Consider the following 23,013-nt stretch of genomic DNA (forward strand, 5'->3'; position numbering starts at 1 on the left):
AGAAATATTTTCATTACTTCAAAGCAGCTGATTTCTTTGAAACTGTGTCTGGAGATTGTGGGGCTAGCCACACTTAGCAGGACAAATACATCCATCTTGGAACTCCATTAAAGTCAATTTTGTAGAGGTGAATTTGGTAAATGTACAAACAATTTTGTCTTGCTTTTCCATGAAAACACGGATTGCATTAGGACACTGCTCATCTCCATAAAAGTAACAATGTTAATTTAGACAACCTAGGTATCGAACAGTTTAAAAATATGTCCTGGAATGTTTTTTATTAGGTGAAAGATTATTTATATGTTACCAAACACTACCATCTCTTAAGGATTTCATTCTAAATGAGGTCTGGCTATGAACCAGCAAAAGAAGCTCAGAATAACTATGATTAATTTCTACTCGTTTTATTCTATCAAACTGTTTCCACATGTTACTACAGGGAAAGTATTCTTTTACACAAACTACTTACCATGAATGGCATTCACAGCCATCTACAGTATGAAAAAAATACAGAAATAAACACAGTATCTGTGATGCATGAAACGGGTAGAAACATGCATTTCTTCTATTCAGACATCTGCACTCAACCAATTGTATCTATAGTAATAAACATGCTTCAACCATACTCAGTAATTGGCATTTAAGTTGGAAGAATTGTCTCTAGTGAAAGATTTCTTATTTCAAATTTATCAATCAGAATCCTCAAAGCAAAATTAAAAAACTCAATTATAAGATTAAAATATTTCATATATTTAAGAGAATGATCTTTTCAAATCTTTTATATTATAAATCCGAAGGGGAGAATTTCTAATAAGACAAAGTCATACAACCATCTTTGTAAAATAAAACAATTAAGAGAATTTCTTTCAATGCACATTCAAGGTACTGCATTGAAATATTGCATCTTTATTTCTTACTTTTTTCTTTTCCTTTTCTGCATTTTGTATCTAGCTGCTGTCTAGGACTACAATTTATCCTCCCTATAACCAGAAGTAATATATGAGAAGTTTTATGATTCTGCTGCAGAGATGGAAATATTTCCTCCTCCAACCTACATAAATCCTGGCAAAACAATTTTTTTTGGATCGAAAAGATTGGGGTACAGACAAAGGAACAGGCTACCACTCCTATACAGAAGTACAGTTAACTACAATTTGGCTATATGTGCAAAGTTTTCTAAACTTAGGTGCGAACAAATGTTCAAGCCCAAACTAGCCAAACTTCCAAACCAAACTGATTCAAGCCTTCACATAAACCACACAGTTATAACGTCATGCTGCACCCAGAACCCACCTACTTGCCACAGCAAGGCAAAGCAGCAGTCTGGCTGCATGGGTTCAACTTGAACCTGTCACCATCCACCCCCACAACTCCTTCTGTTAATGTCACGTCCAAAAGACAACCCCAAACAGTACCTCAGCTGCACGTTTCTCTTGAAGGACCAGATATGGCATGCAGTCAGGACTACAGGACAACCAGGATGACTCAGTAAAGAATAGCAGACCACAATAAAGGTAGAGCTACTCTCATTGTCATGCAGAAACACAAATTTGAGTCCACGCTATATCACACTTTCACCCACACTCACACCCAGACTCTACCATGTAGCTGTGGTGGGGACAGGATGCCTTCTACTCTATTTCTTCTACTGACAAGTAAAATCTGCAGCCTGGGTTGTGTATCCAACTAGAAATTTGCTTCTGGATCTTTGATTCTCATTAGTGAGATACCCACTAAAATTTCTTCTGTGTAGGCAGTATCACCAACCAGTCCAATTCCAACTATCTTGACATATTTGTACTGGCAGCTTTTAATTGCCCAAGGACAGCACTGGTTGAAACGTTAAACAAGCCTTGTCTAACACAGATATTAAAACTAATAATCAGCCAGACAAAAAGAAAGTTAATTAGAACAGATGTAAGGAGTTTTGAACACTATGAAAAAAAGCCTTGTATGCTAAACTTCACCTAACTTCCTTAGAGTCTGCTTATCCAGCTGGCTACAAGCAACAGTCGAACTCGCTAGAATTGGGCACATGTTAATCTTAAACCAACACCAGGAAGGAAGAAGTTATAATTGTGTTTATTCCTAGCTGCAAAAGAGGGGATGTTTAATCAGAAATTTAATATACACTTTGATCCAATGTTAATGACCTGACACTATGTTGTACATTGAACTGACTTCAAAGACACAGAATGCCTTAAACAAACGTAATGTATATTTATGACACTGTTTAAGAAAAAGAAAACATTTCTTCTAATGAGGTCACCTTTATCAGAACATACTATCTGAGTAACCGGGGATAGTACATGTATATCAAGACATGTCAGAGCCCCAGTTTGCTACAGCAAACTCAAGATTACTGAAAACAGAAACTGTTGCTCAAAAATTAAGACTGCACATTTTTACTTTACATTTCTATTCTTTGTATTTAAAGCATTTACCTCTAAGCATCAGTATAAGTACCATTTTGATCTAATAGACAACATGCTAAATTCTATTTGTTGTTCTGTGAAAAAAAGTAAGATTTCTCATAGAAAATCAGAAAGTTTCCCCTCAAAAAGACAGAACAATAGGAATATGCAACTGAAAATACATATATAAGGTAGAGGAAGAAAGCAGAACTAAACTCAGCATATCACAGGCTGCGGTTTTTCAACACCAGAACTGAAAACAAGCTCAACATACTGAATGTGGAGAAACAAAACCAAGACCAGACACATGCACCAAGAAAAAGCAGAGTGGTACTGCAAACAACAATAATACAACTATTTATGTAAAACTTTGATTTCATATTAAAATTGGATTTTTTTTAAAAAGCAGATTGAAAGTCAGTCTTACGAATGTCATTTATGTTACACTTGTATCATGAATTACTGCCATAAATCAGATGAACTATTTTTAATGTAATAAAGAATAAAATTACAAGAGTTAGCAGGATTAAACCAATATATACAACTTCAATGGTGTCATACAAATTATCCAGTATTTCTCCTAGCGTATTCCTTGTGAGAAATTCAAGAATGGTCAAGGAACTTTGTGTTTTCCATAAATGCAATCAATAAAATATGTTTTATTGTATTTTTAGCCAAATAAGGTCTTATTACTTTAGTCAACATATTCAGCTAATTTTTGTCACAGTGCAATAACTGGTAATGTTTAACAACATGTTCTCATTTATTAAGGTTTTGTTTTCTTCTTGATAGATTATATTTTTTTAAAGTACTTCAAAGTTTGTATAGAGCCTGCATAATGCTACCAAAGACCCATACTAAGTACAAGATCCAGACCACACATAGCATCCCCCACCTAAAGAGCAGCACATGCTGGTATAGTGCTTCAAGACTTTCTTACAATATATTTAATCTTTTCAGTTGTCAGCAATAGTTGTATATTATACACAATCGTGATGGATTCTATAAGATGTAAAATTCGGTCTAAGCAATTTAAACATTCCAAAGCAAATCATGTGGCCAGTATACTAACAATAGTTTTTAGCAATATTTTAAAGTATACTTACAGCTTTAAATTTTGGCATTCATTCAACATAAGATGAGCTACCAACACTTTCTTGTTCTAATTAGTGCTATACTGCAAATCTAGGTGGCAAAAATTAAACAGAATATTTGCTATAAGAACTAATCGCAAAACCAATCATTTTTGCCTCCAAAATTAACAAGACTTTTTCTTTTGACTGCATAGTATTATCTTGCATTAACAAAACATGAAACATATCTTGCAGTCAGCAAGCCATCTTTCATACCCTAATTACTGATTTACATTGCAAAAGCTATCAGTAAGAGTGCTGTGTGCCACAAAGGATTTTGCATATTAGAGTAAGTCAGTATAAAGAGGAGTTCACATTTATATCCACTGGAGTAGAAATCTTGCAACTACTGCCACAAGAGTTACAATTACAGTTAAGAAGTTACATTTTACCTCCAGAAAGTCTACATCATTACAAAATCAACAAAACCAGGATGTGAAGGCTACTGATCCACGGCATATCATTAAACACACAATTTGCATCATATTATGAAGAAACGAGAAAAAAAAATCCTGAGGTGTTGTAGGAGGACTCTTGCACAATTTAATCAACCAAATGCAAAACTGCAATGTTTTATTAATAACTCTTTCCCCCACACACAGTCCTGAGCAACCAAAACCACAGGCACTATAGTTTGTGGTCATGCAGTTCCCTAAGCAACTCTGCACCTGCTGATCAAATGTTTTTGCCTTCTGAATTCACTCAGCTGCTTCTCTTGGAACTGCTTGTGTCCTCTCCTTGCTGGAAACCTTGCACCCGAGCTTCTTCCTCTCACAGCCCATTAGATTCAAAATTTAAGTCACCTCTTTATACAAGCTTCATCTAAGACCTCTGTCATCAAGGATCTTGCAAAATGGATCATTATACCTTACCATGAAAGTCTGGCTCAAATACATGCATGTATGTATTTGATACCTCAATGAATTCTCTCCTACATGCTCCAATGCTCCTCAAGGCAGTTTTAGTTTTATCCGTACCACAACCCACTTACCTTCTCACAAACAGGAGTATAAGCGCAGAACCAGTCCAGCAAACTTACAGCATATGAAGCGGGCCAAGTTGGCTTTCAGAAGCTTTGCCTAACCTGCAGGGCTGGTGTTGTCCTTGCCACAACCACCCAGATCACAAACTCAGCCAAAATGCAGCTGGGGGCATTTCTGGATGAAAACTCAAAATTTCTTTTCAGTGCAATATTTGGTGAGACAGGGAAAAACTCAGGGAGGTGTGCACGTCTAACCCTTAGCCCGAGAGATATGGCTAAGAATCCCTTCCAGATCTTGCCATGTAGAAGTGGCTAGAATAATCCAAGGCCTTTATTCAGCTCCTCACACATGCTGGAAAAACTACTATTTCCCTTATTTTAAGGAAGTATTCTTTACTCCTTTGATCTGCTGCAGGAAGGAGAAATCTCAGTGACTACACACATCTTTTCTAAAAGCTGCTTCATTTTCCAAAGTCGTATTTTCTCAGATAAAGCATACAGATTGCAATTAGCCTCAAATCCACAGCCGTGTCATATACATAGTTTCTCTGAATTTAAAGGAGGTACATTTTACAGTCATTGCATAAAAATTACCTCAGCAACCTTAAGTACAGGAAGCTATGCTCAAAAACTATTTACAGGATAACCTAATCCTACCTAAAAAAAGGTAAAAATTATTGTATGTGTAGACTTCCAGAAGCTAAAAAATGTGGGATTAAGCCACTTTTTTAAAAAGGATTAAATACTAGTTGTATTAGGCACAGCTGGCTCCATTAGTACAGCATAGAAATGCTACAAAAAAGGAAGGGAGATGATAATTCAGATTTCTGTTGATGATTTATGTATTTCAGTTGGTTGAGTTGCATCCCTCCTAATGAATGCAATAAATCACCTAAATCACTTAATCTGAAACTGGGAAATGGCAGAGTTGTTTCTCCCCTTACCAGTGCTTTCCTACCACCAAACACTATAACTTGTTAGGACAAAGACTTCAAGTATTTGCTAACAATATATTGGTTCTCTATTCAACACAGAAAACAATTAACAACTTGGCCGAGAAGGTTATAACTTTCTATGGGACCAATAATCCCATAAACTATGGAAACATTACTATGTTTCTGATAGTTATCCGTCACCACAGAGTTGAAAAAGGAATAATACACTCTGTACCTATTTCCTGTACAGCAGCAAAACCACACTTGATTTCTTCACACATTCAGAAAAGTTTCCTACTGAATAATTTCTGATCTTCACAACAATGTAGAATCATAGAACAGCTTGGGTTGAAAGGGACCTTTAAAGGTCATCTAGTCCAATCTCCCTGCAATGACCAGGCACATCTTCAACTAGATGAGGTTGCTCACAGCTCTGTCCTACCTGACCTTGACTATTTCCAGGGATGGGACATCTGTCACCTGTGCAACCTGTTCCAGTGTTTCACCACCCTCACTGCAAAAAGTTTCTTCCTTTCATCTAGTCTAAATCTACCCTCCTTTAATTTTAAACCATTACCCCTTGTCCTATCACAACAAGCCCTGATAAAAGTTTGTCCCCATCTTTCTTATAAGCCCCTGTTAAGTACTGCAAGGCTGCAATTAAGGTCTTTCCAAAGCCTTCACTTCTCCAGGCTGAACAACCCCAACTCTCTCAGCCTTTCTTCACAGGAGAGATGTTTCATCCCTCTGATCGATTTTTTGACCCTCCTCTGGACCCTCTCCAACAGGTCCATGTGTTTCCTGTGCTGAAGGCCCCAGAGCTGAACGCAGCACTCCAGGTGGGGTCTCACCAGAGCAGAACAGAGGGGCTGATTCACCTCCCTTGACCCGCTGGCCACGCTTCTTTTGATGCAGCCCAGGAAACTGTTGGCATTCTGAGCTGACAGCACACAGTGTTAGCTCGTGTCCAGCTTTTCTTCCACCAGTACACTCAAGTCCTCTGAGGGCTGCTCTCAATCCCTTCATCCCCCAGCCTGTATTGATACTAGGGGTTGCCCCAACCCAAGTGCAGGACCCTGCACTTGGCCTTGCTGATCCTCATTAAGTTCACGCAGACCCACTTTTTGAGCTTGTCCAGGTCCCTCTGGATGGCATCCCATCCCTCAGGTGTGTCATCTGCAAATTTGCTGAGGGTACATTCAACCCCACACTGCCTATGCCATTGATAAAGACGATAAACAGCACTGGTCCCAATACAGACCCCTGAGGGACACCACTTGGCACCCATCTCCATTTTGGACATTGATCCACTGACCACTACCCTCTGGATGCAACCATCCAACCAATTCCTCACCCACTGAACAGTCCACCCCATCAAATCCACATCTCTCCAACTGAGAGAGAAGGATGTTGTGGGGGATGTCAAAGGCCTTACAGACACACAGACAGATGACATCCATAGTTCTTCCCTTGCCCACTGATGTAGTCACTCCGTAACAGAAGGCCACTAGGTTGGTCAGGCAGGACTTGCCCTCAGGTGAAGCCATGCTGGTTGTCTCAAATTACCTCTCTCTCCTTCATGTGCCTCAGCATGGTTAAGAGTATGTAGCTCTTCAATTGTTTTCTTCTAAATTTGCTGTATTACACCCCTATAATTCATCAATATGTATTTTTACACTGACGTAAGTCAGTCTCCTAAATTACAGAACTCATTCCATCAGCGGAATAACGTTCATGTCAGGACAGTAGCATGTCCTCAGTTCTTGATTCTGCTTTTGCACAAGTGCCTGACATGACAGCAGGAGACCCCCAAAGTATCAAGCACAGAATGAAAGCAGAACCTCTGAGAACACAGGCACAGGATGACTTCAGATGACTCACTGTATAAATATGAATCAAAGATGGTCTGTTACTGATGCAGCCTTTACAGCTGGCTAAAATCAGGTTGAGCATAACAAAGAGGAAAAAGTTCACATGTAAAATATTCCATATATGGTACGAACAGAGGAGATAAGAAAACACAAAAAGATAATTGCTTCTAAGAGAAAAAGAACAAAGGAAGGACAGAATGAGCAGAACTGCTGTAGCATTGCTGTCCCCATTCAAGTATACCACACCAGATCAGCCTATTTATTCACTGAAGTCCTCCTCCACCAGGAAAAAAAAAAGGTTTTTGGTTTGTCACCCACCATACTTTGCTAATGCAACTCAATCATAGATAGCAAAATAAAATGCTTCATGTAACTGGGTGAAAGAACAGCGTGTATGTTTTCTGCTCCAAGCTTCCAATAGAGAAAGACGGATAATGGTAGCATTGAGTCTGAGTAAACTCAGAGACAGGAACAAACTGAGTATAGTATGTATTGTTTTCTGTCCAGGGGTATTATTTTCACTGATTGTGTATATGAATAAGAGTCCATGAGATTGAGTAGCCCTGCACATCTGTATTGGCCTATATGCTTCATTCAGATCTTTGCTAAAGCTGAGAATAAAGTAATTATGTTAGACAGCTTCCAGAAACCAGCTTTTAAAAATGCTGTTTGATTCAGTCCTTTCAAAGAAATAAACTATACTTACAAATCTAGTTTAACTACAGAGTCTTTGACTATATGTGCCTTTTTTTTTCCAATTTTCAGTAGCAGAACTGACAAATTCTCCCCCCACCTTCCTGATTTTTTCCCTTGTAAGCATTTTTCTTTTTAGTTATGTTGTTTAAAATGCAATGTTGGCAATGAGATGTTGCTAGAGGCTTTGGACTGATGCCTTCCAAAGCTTCCACTTTTCCCAACTTTTACAAGCAATAAAGAATTTGTTTCTAGAAACATGTAATTTTAATTAAAAAATTACCCAAAAAACATAAATGGAATTTAATTGGTTACAAAGTAATATTTTCACATAATCAAGGGATTGTTTGGGGGATTTAAGGCATAATTTACTAGTTCTGGATAAGGTGCACCTTTTGATTCCTACAGGCAAATAACAAAATGATTAGTAAGTGTAATAAAGCAGTTTATTTGTCTGACAATTGGCAGCTAGATGTGCAGTAACTTACTTGATCAATTGCCATTTTAAAGAACATTAAAGCTTCTCATAATTATGCTATCTATATGGTATGCAGATGAACAACAATACAGCATTACCCCTGTTACACTAGTGATTTAATATGATGTTTCTGCCAGGTTTTGTGCCTTTCTACATAATGCAAAAGGAAGTAATTACTTTTTGTACTGAAAGATTGAAGAATTTACTCCCTTATAGATATGCAAAGAATGTGACTATAGGAAGAACTAAAGATGATAGCCTCTCTTGATCAATTTTTTTCTGATATTCAAAACCATCCATGTTAGTTTTGAGAGAGTGTCTTAGCTTTCCAGTCATTAGTCCTTCAGAATTCTATAGTTGTCAACTGAAGACAGCCACCTCTCTCTGGCAGGAAGTTTTTCCAATTTGTTACATAAAATGAAGTCCTTCTCATGTTCCTTAATTCAATTACTTTGTCAGGTAACATGAATAGCTAACATCTTCTGGAGTCCAGTTCTCTGACGGCCTTGCCTCACTGAACTCAGTGGATCTAAGCCAACACGGGAAACCACCAGAGAACCAATAAATAACATGCACATTTCAGACATATTCTACAATGAAAAAAAACCCTATGACAAATGTGTAAGATCACCTTTTTGAGATCAAACGATATTTCAGTGATCTAGGTAAGGATATATTTGCCAGCCAGAAGTTCAGATTAACTAGACAACACCGCCTTGAGGTAGTCAGTGGAGACTATTTTACTGAAGATGTCTTACACTCAATTAAAAAGAAAACCAGGAAAAAATATTACATTAAAATCACACAAGTTTCAAGAAAAAGTGAACAAGTTAAAAAACTGAAAACAGAAGAACAAATGAGATATGATATACTATAATGGGCAAAGACATCTACACACAAACACATTCAGAAAACAGTTACTCTTTTCATGATTACAATTAACCCCATTCTCCTACTACTCTCAAAGAATCACATTCAAAACAGATTTACAAAGGGGATCCATTTTAAAATCTTTGGCAGAGAATCAATTCTGGAATGCTATTTTGTGCTATATGAGAAAGGTCAAAAAACTTGTTAAAATTCTAATGGAACTTAAGTTTTAATGACTGGAAACTTATGTTCTGTATCACTGAGAACTATAGAGCAGAGTTTCTACTTTATTGCCATTTCTAATTAAGCCAATCTTAATTATTAATCTCATTAAGGCCAAGTACAGGCCTACTAGTAAGAAGCTCAATATATTTACATTTCTAAGTGTTCTGAAAGACCTTACATGATTTAATGTTCATAATCAATATTTTAACAAGTTGTACATTCCCATTTTACACTACAAGCTTTCAAAAAAAGGTGGAGGAGTGCTAAGGAAATATCACAGTTAATTCTTTGGACTCTATTCCACTGTCAAAGTCACAAGTCATCTGATGATTAGCTTATCTTTTACCTCATTTCCTGAAAGAAGACAAGCAGTGGCAGATTTTCCTAGCTTTCTAATACCTCAACAATCTGCAGTCACTAATGACTTCTACCTCAAATCAACCCCTTGAAGTAGGAAAGCATTCTATTACCTTATTAATGGAGAACTGAAGTGCAAGGTAAAGGTAACAAACAAGCCTGTGGCTAAGTCATGATTTCTTACCTCCCTGTCTTGTCAGCCAGTTTATCAACCAATTCCTCTTGTTGCTAGTGCATGCCTTTAATAACCCTACTATTCTACTTGCATAACAACTTCTACCAACTCTTCCCTTTCACATATCACTTACTTTCTCAGAAATCTTTCTGGTTCCTGTGCATATTCCCAGTCCTCAGATGCAGCAATGGCCAGGAGGATCTCAAACCTACAGTTGGAAGCTTTCTGCTTCCCCTTTTTCCCAGTAGTTTGCAATGCTTACAGATTCTAGAAGAATTTAGCGTTAATACAGATAGGTCTCTTGCCACTTACTCAGGATTCGCATGCAAGTTTGAGAGGAAAACACAAAGTTTGTGAGTCAATCAATGCAGTACTCCCTTTGATTATTATTAGTAATCACTAACTGAACTACTCTAGCATTAGGTGAGAATTCTGCATGGAAAAAAAGGTGAACTATATTCATGCAATCTACCTTTTAACTAACAAATTGCTGATTAATTCAATATTACTGATAGTTTCTATGGCAATAATTATTCCCTGTAGCAAATAACAACTGTGGCATTTAAAAAATGTTTCCCTCCCCCATCTGACCTCTCTGTGTAACAGGGATTCTGAATCTGTTCTACTTTAAAATCAATGTATTAATACAATTGCTGGGGAAAAAAATCCTTATTTACCAATCATGATTTTACACTCTACAGTATAAATGACATTGCAGAGTCACATTGCTGTGTAGTACCTACCCCATGTTCTTTAGCAGCTATAACCACTTTTGAAAGAATATCTTCTTCAACAAACGGTCTCACAGCATCATGGATAATCACTACTTCTGGTTTCTGGAGCAGCTGGTTGGAAAATTCATTCTCTGAAAATACTTTCAGGCCATTGAAAATTGACCGGTGACGAGTTATTCCACCTTTTACTATCATAACTCTTTTGTGGCCATATTTTTCAACGATAGACTTCATTGTTTCAATATTTTCAGGAGAGACCACCACAATAATGTTGGATATCCAACTTATCCTAGAAGAAACAGTACAGAAAACAGAGAAAGCAGACATGAAGGACTAAATAAAAGCACAGCTATCTCCATGAAACAGAGAAATTCACATCAAAAGGAACCCAAGATGGCTAAATAATCAATCTCTCAATATAATCAAGTCCATGTTTTTGTGCATGTATTAGCACTCCACCCCCAAAGGAAGAGCTACATGAGAGGATCTATACTAATAATGGATGTCAACCAAAGTTAACTGGAATTCTGGGAAGCAACTTGCTTCCAACAACCAATTTGCAGAGAAGAGGCAAAAAAAGTTGGATAAATCTTCAGTAACTTCTAAATCGATCAGCTACAATCTGTTGTTCTAGCTTTCTCTAAATTCAAGTCTCCAATAAACTGGTAAATCCTGGGACCTGGAATACTCCATGTTCTACTGTTTGGTACACTGTTCTTGTGGTTTAGCCCCAGCTGGCAACTAAGCACCAAGCGCTTGTTCACTTCATCCCCAGTGGGATGGAGGAAAGAATCAGAAAAGTGAAAAAACATGTCAGTTGAGATAAAGATTGTTTAATAGGTAAAGCAAGCAAAAGCCATGTGTACAAGCAAAGCAAACCAAGTTCTTTCACTGCTTGCCATGGGCAGGCAGGTGCTCAGCCATCTCCAGGAAAGCCGGGTTCCATCACGTGTAACGGTTACTTGGGAAGACAAACGCCATAAACTTCAAATGTCCCCTTTTTCCTCCTCCTTTTCCCACCTTTATATGCTAAGCATGACATCATATGGTATGGGATATCCCTTTAGTCAGTTGGGGTCAGCTGTCCCAGATGTGTCCCCTTTCAACTTCTTGTGCACTCCTAGCTACTTCCTGCTGGGGTGGTATTAAGGGCAGAAAAGTCCTTGGCTCTGTCCAAGCACTGCTCAGCAATAACTACAGTCACCCCTGAATTATCAACAGTTTCCAGCACAAATCCAAAACATAGCCCCATACTAGCTATTATGAAGAAAATTAACTCTACCCCAGCCAAAACCAGCACAACTGTGTACAAGTGAATAAGAGAATCAAGAAAAACTCTGAAACAAAGTTCACTGCCAAGATAGGTATAAGCAGTGAATGACAGATTGCTAACGAATCAAAACTGTGACACCTGAATAGTAACAGGAAACATACTGGTAGTTTGGGGGAAAAAAATATATATATACGCACACGAAGGTTTCTGCTCTAGGAAGCTAGCAAAGTGTAAAAACATAGCTATGCTAGGTAAAATTGCCATAATATGAAAATATGAAAAGCCTATTTTTTCAGAGAAGTTCAAGCTTTTACTGTTGGTATCAGCATCGCTCTACAGCTGAAGGCTGGTGCAGGGGGAGAATGACCTAAAACCCACAAGGTTAAAATCAGTCATAACTGAAGTTAGGCTGAAGTCATACTTGTATTAAAGGACTCAGAAATACAAATTATAGTCACACATGGTATACCATACTTCAAAACAACAGAAATACCATAATTCAAATCCAGCTATTTGGAGTGCCTTATTTCCCAAATCTATGTAGAAAGCATAAAAAAGGATTTCAGATTGCATTTCCTTTCTGTGTCTACACAGATGACAGGAGGGTTTTCTGGCATGACAGACAAGAAACTCATCAGATGAGCAACAATTACAAAAACAATTTACTATTTATTATAATAAAATTACTTATGCATAGCCTACACATCCAACTAGAAAGGGAGACAAGTATGGTATACGCTCTCAACTAAAACTTGTAAAGGCATCGAAACTAATTTTGCAGACACAAGACAGACTAAGGTAGTAAATACTTCCAGTTGGAAAAACAAGAGTAAGAAGTTTACAGTACAGAAACATACAGGCTCAAGGTATTTGTTTCTGCAACACCACATGAGAAGGCATTGCCTAGGAACTATCCTTACTCCAAAAGCAAAGTTATCTGTGATACAAAACCACTCCCCTAGAATTATGTGAAACAACAGAGCATATTCCACCTTATGTATGGCATTTTTGTAATTAATAAAAATCTATGGAAAATTATTTCAATTAATTTAAACATAACCATTAAAAATAAGATAATGTAAGTGCTATTAGCATTCTTGAAAAGAAAAATAATCGTCCTTATGTTCATTTCATTATTAACAAAAGCAGAAAATACAGGCAAACCAACATATCCTCAGCATTTAAGAACTGAAGTTGTTCAAATGTAAAATCTGAAGTCATATGGTCTCCAGTTTCATTTCAACTCATCACTCACCACAGGTTTATCAAAAGGTTTTCAAATCTTTCAAATGAGTCCTGGCATAGTCTTATATTTAGCCACAAAACTTAACACCTCTGCATTACTTCAACTAAGAACTAGAGCAAACTAATTAAATTAATCTCAGTTCCTCCTTTGAATATTGAGAATCACTTGTTTAAATAAAGGAAAATTCAAGAAGAGTTATTTCAGACTAAATGAAAATAAGGGCTTTGCACTTCTATTTGCAGAAAGGCTATAGCCTTACAGGGCTCCCAGAAACAGTAGACAGTCTGCACATTCACTAGTGACTGTGTAAGAAAAGCACTGACATCTCCCATTCTGGAGTCAAATGAAACAGATTATGAAGCAATTGGGTAGTAAGTACACAGCATCTTCTGAGAAGGGAACAGAACAGAAGTACTGGCCAGCCTAAGATAAATCTCCGCACAGGGTGGGTGGGATGGCTCAAGGCCTCCAGTGATACAATACACCGAAAAGTGACAGGATGCGGTCACAGCTCCACCCTGTGTCTGGATAAACACATTTATAAACTGGAGGATGTCATCCTTAAACTCATTCTGGACTAATGTGCAAATAATTAGAGCTGGGATTTAGAGATGCAACCTATTCATATAGGAGTATAAAGGTATCCTCTAGACTGATTAGGTACAAGAACAGCTCAGGTTTTGAAGCCTAACGTGTCCCGCCAAAAGTCATGAAAAGTACTAACCCAGTTAAGTATACTAAAAATTCTCACAAGTGAGAACTGTGCACCACACAGGTGGTTACTCTTTTAAAGATCTGCTTATGGAAATGTTTCAAACTGTTTCAATGAAGTAGAAGGATATCAGTATACACTCAATCTGGCAGTAAATGGATTTTTTTTTCCCCTCCCTCAATTTGTCACACTCTTCAGAAAGATTTCATACTAAAGTAACAAGCAGCTCAGGACCAGCTCAAAATCAATTCAAAAATAGTAAACACTCTTTCCATTTTATAACTGTAATATTAGAGCAAGATAACGCACGCTTCAGAAGGAATTAGCACAAGGCCTGAAAAAGATGAGACTACCCTAATGTGCTTTAACAAGCACTTCATACAGACCTCTAGGGCTTCCATACAACATAGGCCGTAGTTCTGAAACGGAAAGTCAGGTCTGATCAAACGAAACAAAATTAACAACCCAGTTATAATCACTTTACAACTGCCTTGGGAGGACATCAATATTAGTACATGGAAAACAATGAGGCAGAAAAGGACCATATGTTTGTTTCCTGTAACTGTCCTTATCACCTACAGATAGACCAACTGCCTAGTAGAAAATAGTGTCGTTTCATTAAATTTCAAACAAAAGTACATACATTTATATTAGCTGAGCTAGAACTCAAAGAAAAGGAGCTCACTAACTGAACAACAGATTAAGCTATTACTTCACAAAATAGACTGCAGAGGAAGTGAAATAACCAATGAGTTATGCTCTGAGACTGTATCACCCAAACGGCACGCTCAGGTACAAACGGGACTGAGGTTTAACCCTCTAGCTGTTGATTCACATACAAACCAGCGCAGAGCCCGAAATCTGTGTGTCTGCAACTCCTACTTAGACCAGTAACAGCCTGTTTAACATATAACCTACTGAAATCATCAGTGGTACCAGCAAAGCAAGGCCAGAACCAGGCAGTCAGTGCTGAGACAGCTTTAGTAGCACAGGATGTGATCTTTCACTGCCACAGAAACTCTTCAGAGGTACAAGATAAATCATTGCATTACTTTCGCTGATCTTATTATTCAAGCATCAAATGAGAAAAAGAACTGTCAAGCACAAAATGCATTTGTAGAAAACAAGCATAACTTCCTTTTGCTTTGTAACAGCTTGATGACATATTTCATTAATATATGAAAAAATATATAAATACATATGTATCTTTTACAGTACAAAAATAAAAGCAGACAGCTTTTAAGTCTGAAAAGTTTCACAGGTACACTGTGAACACTGTAAGGAAGTTTTGAACATCTCACGTACAGAAGCCATTCATTTTTTTCCTAAAAGAAAATGTTCCTTACTAATCAGACAAGATAACAAAGATACCTTCATAAAGTTAAAACAATTTGATTATTTTTAGTTCATAAACAATTTAAATAATAAGCTAATGATAACTACACAAAAAGAAACATCACAATAGATATTTTTAACAAAACCGCAACTGTGTGACCTGTAGAGCCACTGAGCATGAATCAGCCAACAGGGAAAAATATTTGGCAAATGAATACAGAAGACACTTTTGAAGAGGCAGTTCTTTGGAAGCTTCCCCCAGGTGATGCTTGTTTTAAAAGGCTGCATTACAGTAAACAAAGTAAACAAAACTGCCTGAAACCTTTATAAAAAAAGTTTACTCTGCCAGGTATTAACTCCGCTTTCCTCCTTAGTAACTTCTCACTGCACTTTTAACAACTGATGAAAGTTGAGCATAGCAAAAATAGCAGCAGTTTATTTGTCCCACAATTGTTTTTAAATCAACTTTTACCTTGGTCTGTTTTCCTCTCTATAGCTTTAGTAAAATGTGTGTGCATATGCCCACAGAGCTGAGACTCCCCCCATCTCAGAAAATGAATTGGAAAGGTTCTACTCTAAACAAACACACACACAAACTAAAATTAAGGAAGAACCCTACTAGTGTGTACAGAAGCAAAATGGAGGAATGTCATTCTAGTTCTGTTGAACTTGATGCAAAAGCCTTGCGTCGTTCAACAAAAGCAGAAACAACTCCAAGGGGAAAAAAAGCCATTTAAGTTCTCTAACACACTTCAATTTTACCTGCAAGGTAGGACCTGACCTTCCTATCAGCGTCACTGTACTGGCAATAAAAACCAACCATTTCTCCTCACCGTATTTTTTCTCACCTCCTCTTCCTAAGGGCATCATCTTTGGTTATTATTGGCAGGCCAACATTCTACATGCTGTCATCCTATCCAACAGGATGCACTGCTTATTCGTTCATGTCTGCTCTTGTCTTGTCTGCCAGCTTTTCCACACCACTAAGATTCTCACTACTTTCAGCTGAACAGTGTAAAAATCTTTTTCTCCTGATTTTTAATAACCACATGCAAAGCTGCTGCGAAATCTTGATTTGCTCCTGTATTTCTGTCTATATGTTGCTACATTTTTTTACAGATTAAAAAACCCTCAAAAATAGCTTCAGTAGCTGAGATAACCGGTTCAGTGAAAGTTATTACAGGCTAGTGAGTCAATGACTCATTCAATTACAGCAGGTAAACAACAGACATCAGAAGACAGTATCAAGCTAAACAGAAAACATGCCACTTCGGGGTGACAGATTATGTGATAAACTGCAGTTCCTCAATATTACATTTTTGCACACGCGTTCACACAAAGAACAAGGTACCTCCTCTGCAATTTCAGAGTCGGAAGTATTGAGATTAAAATGAAAGCCATTCTGAGCTTTAGAGTACATCTGTTCCCAACTCCCATACACACACATACCAGCTAACAATCCAACTCAGTACAGAGATGGCAGAAAGCTCTGCCTGTGAGAGCACTGGCACTAGTTATTGCACTACTGAAGTTAAGCAAAAGCACTAGGTTGTTGTTCTCAACAATCAGCTTGGCATCAAGCGCCCAGCTGGACTGTACAACTAGAATTCAACCTTTAATTTTTTGCAGCCTTAGGACATAAATATAATACTGTTGCTCAAAGAACTGTTATTTTCCCAGAGCTCACTGGCAGCAAATATGAAAGATATTTTTTTTTTTTAATGAATAATGTTTTATTTTCCTATGAATATCATTTCCTTCCCAAACCTCACTCTGTTCTCTTTTCAGGTCTCCAATACACTAAGTGAAGACATTATTCTTCTCTGTAGATTCCCATGACATTTTGGCAGATATTACAGCTGTGACAAGCTTTGGATTGGAGGTTTTGCTCACTGATGTGTTTAGCTTTGTGACTGGCTGCTGTTGAAAGTTAAATAAAGAAAACAAGCAATATTTCTTTCATAAAGTAACAAGTGACCTGAGGGAAGCCTCTCTGGGTGGGAATGGAAAAAGAGTCCCAATTCTGATGTTGTACAAGTTTCCATGAGTTAAGAACTTTGGGAGATGTTGGCAATTCCATTTCTTTTCACCACCTTCCACTCCTTCCCATTCATTCTCTCTAAAATCTAAAGGTCTTTTTCTGCAAGTTACTGCAAAACATCCAGAATACATCTGACACTCCACTCCTTACCTGCAGTGTTTCAAGTGACACTAGATACAAGACTTACATTATGTTAACATTTGACAATAATATATTAACTGTCAGTCACATGCCTAGAATTCAACAGTCTTACGAAAAGGGAAAACCTGACTGCTGAGATATCCCATTACTCTAATGCTTTGCTCCAACACAAACAAAGAAAAGTTACACATGCGATCTCACGCTATGTGAGCTGTCGACATCCAGCCCTGTGACTGTACCTTAAACACAGTCAAGGGCGCGGTTCAGCTTCCTCCTGAAGCAGGGCGCTCCACCATGAACTATAATGGCGAAGCATAACGCAAAGCTGTAGGCCACTGAGTTCATCCCACTATGAGGAGCAGATCTATTTTCAATGCTAGTACTGGACGCTAGTAAAACCATCTCCAGTGGCTATGGCTGAAGAGACCTTTTTTTCCAAGGCCTCTGGATAGTTTTATGACTATCTCAAATGGCTGTGGTAGGCCCGTAGCTCACCAAACCAGCCACTGCAGTTGCAGAAACCCCGGAGCTTTGAGGGTGAGGGCCTCCCAACAGTCACCCAGCAAAAATGGCAAGTGACACAGCTTCAGGGCGCTGGCAGGGCTGAGGCGAGAGGAGAGCCACCCGGGACGACGGAGCCTGCCCGGCCACAGCTCCCAGCGCCCCCGGCCCGCACCAGGCCGTCCCCCCCGGCCACTCCGTCACTCACTACACGTTTTGACCGGGGGGGGGAAAGAGATCCCACCGAAACGCAAAACCAAGGCCTCGGAAGCGCGGCCGCGCCGGGCTGCCCAGGGCCTGAGCGAGGGCGGCTGCCAGCGGCTCTCTGGGGACTGGGGGCACGGCGGGGGACCGGCGGGAACGGCCGCAGGGCGCGGACCGGGAGCCGAGCGGCGCCTGCCTCGTTACCTCTCCATCGCCCGCACCGTGTAGCTGACGAGCGGCCTCCCTTGCACGGCGCAGAACTGCTTGGGGGTGGCGCCACCCAGGCGCTCCCCGCTCCCGCCCGCCGGTAGCACAGCCGCCACCGGCATGACGGCGGGACCGGCGCCGCGGCTCCCGCTGCTGGGCTCCATCTGCGCGGGGCCGCTCCTCGCCCTCCCCGCCCCCCCGGCAGCAGGAACGCGGCCCGGATCGCGCAACCGCCCGCCCGCGTGTTTTATTTGCCCGCGACGTCCGCAATCCAAAGAATCCAGCGCCCGCCCGCTCGCCTGCCCCCAGCGGGGACCGGGCCCTAACTCCTCACCCACCCCGCGCTGCGCGAGGCTCTGCGGAGCCGTGCGGGCCCAGGCGCGGCCGGCCAGCCCCGCCGCGTGCACCCGGACCCCGGTGGGGTCGGGTGCCCGCCCGGCCGCTCGGGGCAGGCCGTAGGGAGCCAGCGGGCACATAACAGCGCACAAACAAGGCACCACAACCACCAGCTCTTTAATGCCCGCCGCGCCGGTGAACCGCACAGCGCATGCGCGGCCGGGCCGGGCTGCGCCAGCCTGCGGCGAGCCGGGGTGGGCGGTGCCGGCGGCGGGGAGCGCGCGGCTCGGGGGCTCGCGGGGCGGGGCGGGGCGGGGCGCTGTGAGGGGGCGGTGGGAGCTGTGGGGAGCCCGCGGCTGTGGCGCCGCCGCCCACCCCGGTCGCCGGTCACCCCGCGCTGCGCGGGGCCGCCGCCTCTGTGCGGGCCGTGTCGGCCGCCGCTGGCCGGGGCGGGGTGCCCTGTCCCAGTGAGGAAGTGAAGTGTCTGGAGGCGAGGGGAAGGCGGGCCGGACCGCGGCCCGCCGCCTTCGTACGAGCCCCGGCCGGGAGACGGCTGCTTCTCCACAGGCTGGCCGGGACGCCTGCCAAGTTATGGTGTATGTTGCCCTTAATCCTAGGAGGGAGAGATTGAAATAGCAGCGGTGAGTTCACTGGGAGAAGCCGGCATGTTCCAGTTCATCTTACGGTGTTACTGTAGGCAGGAGCTGAGACAGGTTGATCAGAAAATTCCCAGGAGGAGGGGGTTTGCTGCGCATCAGGTCACACGTTTGTCATCCAAGAAGTATGTCTCAGGTTGCCATGGCTGGCTTCACTGTACATCTCTAGGGTGTAACTTGAGTGTAGTTAAATACTATTGCTACACCCTTGTAGTTAAATACTATTGCTACACCCTGTCCTCATCTGAAAGTTTTGGATATTTCACTGTAAAGATAGCCTTACAAGTCTGAAAAAAACCTCTTGTGAGCTTATTGGTGCTTATTGGGAAGCAGTGAGGGCCAGCGACTCCAAAAGGGAAGGGAGGCTGGAGCAGAGCACACTATCAAGGCAGGCAAGAGCAGTAGCCCCACCGGCAAGAAGACAGGATGTTAAACATGAGTCGGGGTCAGGAACGGGCCCTTGGGGTCAGGCATAATCCAGTGATCACCTAGCAAGGTCTCAGAGAGGCAGCAGGTCCCAGGGCAAGCCAGGAAGCTGAGCAATGGGTGTGGGTGAAGGTCAGGGAGGCACCCAACCAAGTGTAGACATAGGGGGTCAACAATAAAGACCTTGCTTAAAAGTAGCTCCCAAGGGAAAAGGAGGAAAGGAGGGTCAGGCCCTTGTTTTTAGCTTTCTTTGTAATTGGTAGTATTAGTGAAAGAGCTGACTTTGGACTTAGCAGGCTAAACTTCTTAACTTAGCCAACTAAACTTAAGGAGGGTGGGTGCACCAAGGGCCCTAACACTGTCCTCTGACAGTATTTTTAGGAAAAAAATGTGTGATTTATATGCAGACTATCCTAAAATGACCAGAGGCTTTAGAGTCTGCAGATTTTTTTTCAGCTGTCCTTTATATCTTTGAGAATCTAACTTACAGCTTTTTAGGTTTCTCTTAGTTATGTTAAGAGGAACCTAAGTAAAGCACATATGGAGACTTTTCTGAGGAGTAGATCTGATAGAAGCAGCAGCATGGAAGGAAGTTTGTTATGTCTCAGCTGGGCTGTTTAGGTAGTGCCAGCTGTGGACTAGGGTAAAATGATCATATGGGATTGCAAAGACATCATAAGTAGGAGTCATACAATAGGAGTGAAGTGATCCCTGCTAGCAAAGGCAAAGTTCACAGGTATCCTTGATAAATGCAATAGCAGGAAAGTCCTGGAAAATTGGACGGTACAATAGAGAATAGGCACTTTACATGCAGAGGTGTCTTGTCAGTTACGGCAATTAACAGAAATCACATCAGCTGCTGCCATGCAGAGAAACATGGGAGAGAGTGATGGTAAACAAAGGAAAACATTTTAAATGAAAACATACAGATGTGCCTTCTAAATAACAATGTCTCAAAAAGCTTCTGTAAGGAAAAAATGTATTATCACAGGAATGAAGGAATTGGTCATGTAAAAAAAGGAAAGAATGAAGAGTTATACACATTGCTGAAAAACTTCTGGAATGGAGACCTTTGCCATCAGTGAAAGCATTAGCTAGAAGTTTAACTGCCTTCCTCCTGACAAGTGTTGGTCTCATTGTCTTCAGGACCATTTATGATGTGGGATTTTTTTTAGAAAATCCGTTGGCTCAGAAAGTGTGTTTACCTGTTTCTTTTCCTTTCAGTGGGTCTTACATTTCTTGGAAAATATTTCTCTACACCTAATTCCTGACAGCATGCATTTGTCTGTTGTGTCTTTTCAGGACTTCCAAGTTTGCCCTGACTCTTCCGCTCTGTGCAGATTGCCATACACTCAGCATTGCTTCTTTGTTATCAGATGCCCAAAATGAATTTTTCTTCTTGAGGTAGGCACCTCAAGCATCCACAATCATCTTGCATCACATAGGTTACATAATTCTGACTTTTTCTTGCAGCAGTTATATACAAGCATGGTCATGGGAGGTTGTTCTGCGACATTCCCACTTTTTTCATTTTTTTCAGTGTGACAGATATTCTGGTCTTCATACTTCCATTCATAAAGAGCACAGGCATTAATCTAGTCAACTGTAGCTGATTTTCTGGACTTTTTTCTTGTTTGCATTATTATAAGGAGCAAAATAAGGCCTCTTGGGTTCCCATGGCTCTTCCTATTGTACATTGGTTCTGAGGGGTAGGTAAGTAGGACATTTCGAAAAACAAACACAACCTTTAGAATTCTTTTCCCCTTTCTTCTTGACATTATCGTTGTGCACTTCTTCCCCTACTCCAACAGTCTGTTGCATTTAGTACCTCCTCTCTTGCCCAGCCAGTGTTTCCTCGCTGCATTTTTTTCATGCATATTAATTTCTTCTGTGAAGGATTAAAAGGCAAGAGAGATCGAGGAAAGAGGATCACATGCCAAAATTGGTTCTGTTCATGTTCTGAAGCCCATTTTCCTTATTATGCTAGATGGATAAAGCTTGATCTGTCCAGAAGAAATTATCAAATATAATAACTTTGATGATTGCAGACTTCAGTGTCATCCAAAATGATGTATATTTGCGGTGAGATTTGTTGATCCAGCCAAATGGCACTTTGAAGCTGCTTTTGGCTGCACTTGAATGTCAGGTGCTTCAGAGGTTTTCATGCTTTTCCACAGTCCCTATGGAGTCAAAAGATTCTTGTTTTGTGTTGATAGCACCTGTTGATTCTTCAGGAAGCCTTTCAATATAGATTCTTGGGTTCTTGTTTAGACTGACCTTGTTACTGCTATTCTCCTTTTATTTTCTGTTTTCTTAGTCAGTGACACAGAAAGAAGAGCATATTTAACATCATTGTCAATTTATGTTGTGTCTTAGCATGAGTTAAGAACATCGGGATTTTTGGTTTTACATCTTTTTCATATTCATTTCATAGTAACATGAATCACAGTGGCATTCTGTGAATACATAATTTGCTTCAGTTCCATTGCCTTTTACATTTTTTATTGAATCAATCTCATAATTTGGTTACTGTGCATATGTGTGTATGTTCATATATAAACATTTCATGTGGGGCAAAAACTAAATTCACACATATTAGGAGAAGAATTTTACACAGTTTTTAACTGGATAAAGAGGAACAGAGGCAACATTTTTGCCTCAAAGCAAGTAAAGAGTAGGCTAATCCATCATTTCTGTGCAGGGGTATAACATCTGAAACCACAGCAGTAGTTTGCAATTATGCAGTAAATATGCCAATCATATGTTTGAAAAGAAAAGTGGGGGTTTCATCTTTTTTATTGAAGAAAGAAGATACGTACAAATTGGAATCAAATTACAGAAGTGCAATTCACCTGAAAATTTAACTGCTGGGGAAAAAAAATCATCTGTTTCTATGACTGAAATTCGTAATAGAGTTTCCAGAGAACATTAAGTTATTGGAGTGGTAGAAATCATACTGAAAGATTTTTGTGATAAATGAGTAAATAAGTAAAATTTCTTAATTTAAAATTGCAATTGAGTCTTCTATAGATGTAATATAAATTAACTGAGAAATTGTCCCTTTTTTT

General features: G+C 40.2%; 1 protein-coding gene and 1 long non-coding RNA gene across 3 annotated transcripts in view; one reads left to right on the top strand and one right to left on the bottom strand.

Annotated features, from left to right (window-relative positions):
• Positions 1–18,738, bottom strand: part of CRPPA (CDP-L-ribitol pyrophosphorylase A) — a 125,385-nt gene extending 106,647 nt beyond the window's left edge. For both annotated transcript variants that reach the window (XM_037386262.1, XM_037386261.1), the window contains exons 1-2: positions 18,525–18,738; positions 10,877–11,156 (exon numbers count right to left, since the gene is read on the bottom strand). In XM_037386262.1, coding sequence (XP_037242159.1) covers positions 10,877–11,156; positions 18,525–18,691 — 447 coding nt within the window. In that variant the 5' untranslated portion in view covers positions 18,692–18,738. The remainder of the gene's footprint in view (positions 1–10,876; positions 11,157–18,524) is intronic.
• A 516-nt stretch (positions 18,739–19,254) lies between these two features.
• The window catches only part of LOC119147891, a 45,826-nt gene continuing 42,067 nt past the window's right edge, over positions 19,255–23,013 (top strand). Inside the window, exons 1-2 of the long non-coding RNA XR_005104217.1 lie at positions 19,255–19,504; positions 21,248–21,349. This is a non-coding gene — a long non-coding RNA (uncharacterized LOC119147891). The remainder of the gene's footprint in view (positions 19,505–21,247; positions 21,350–23,013) is intronic.

Source organism: Falco rusticolus, chromosome 4 (genome assembly GCF_015220075.1).
Source record: "Falco rusticolus isolate bFalRus1 chromosome 4, bFalRus1.pri, whole genome shotgun sequence".
In the NCBI taxonomy this organism is placed as follows: Eukaryota; Metazoa; Chordata; class Aves; order Falconiformes; family Falconidae; genus Falco; species Falco rusticolus.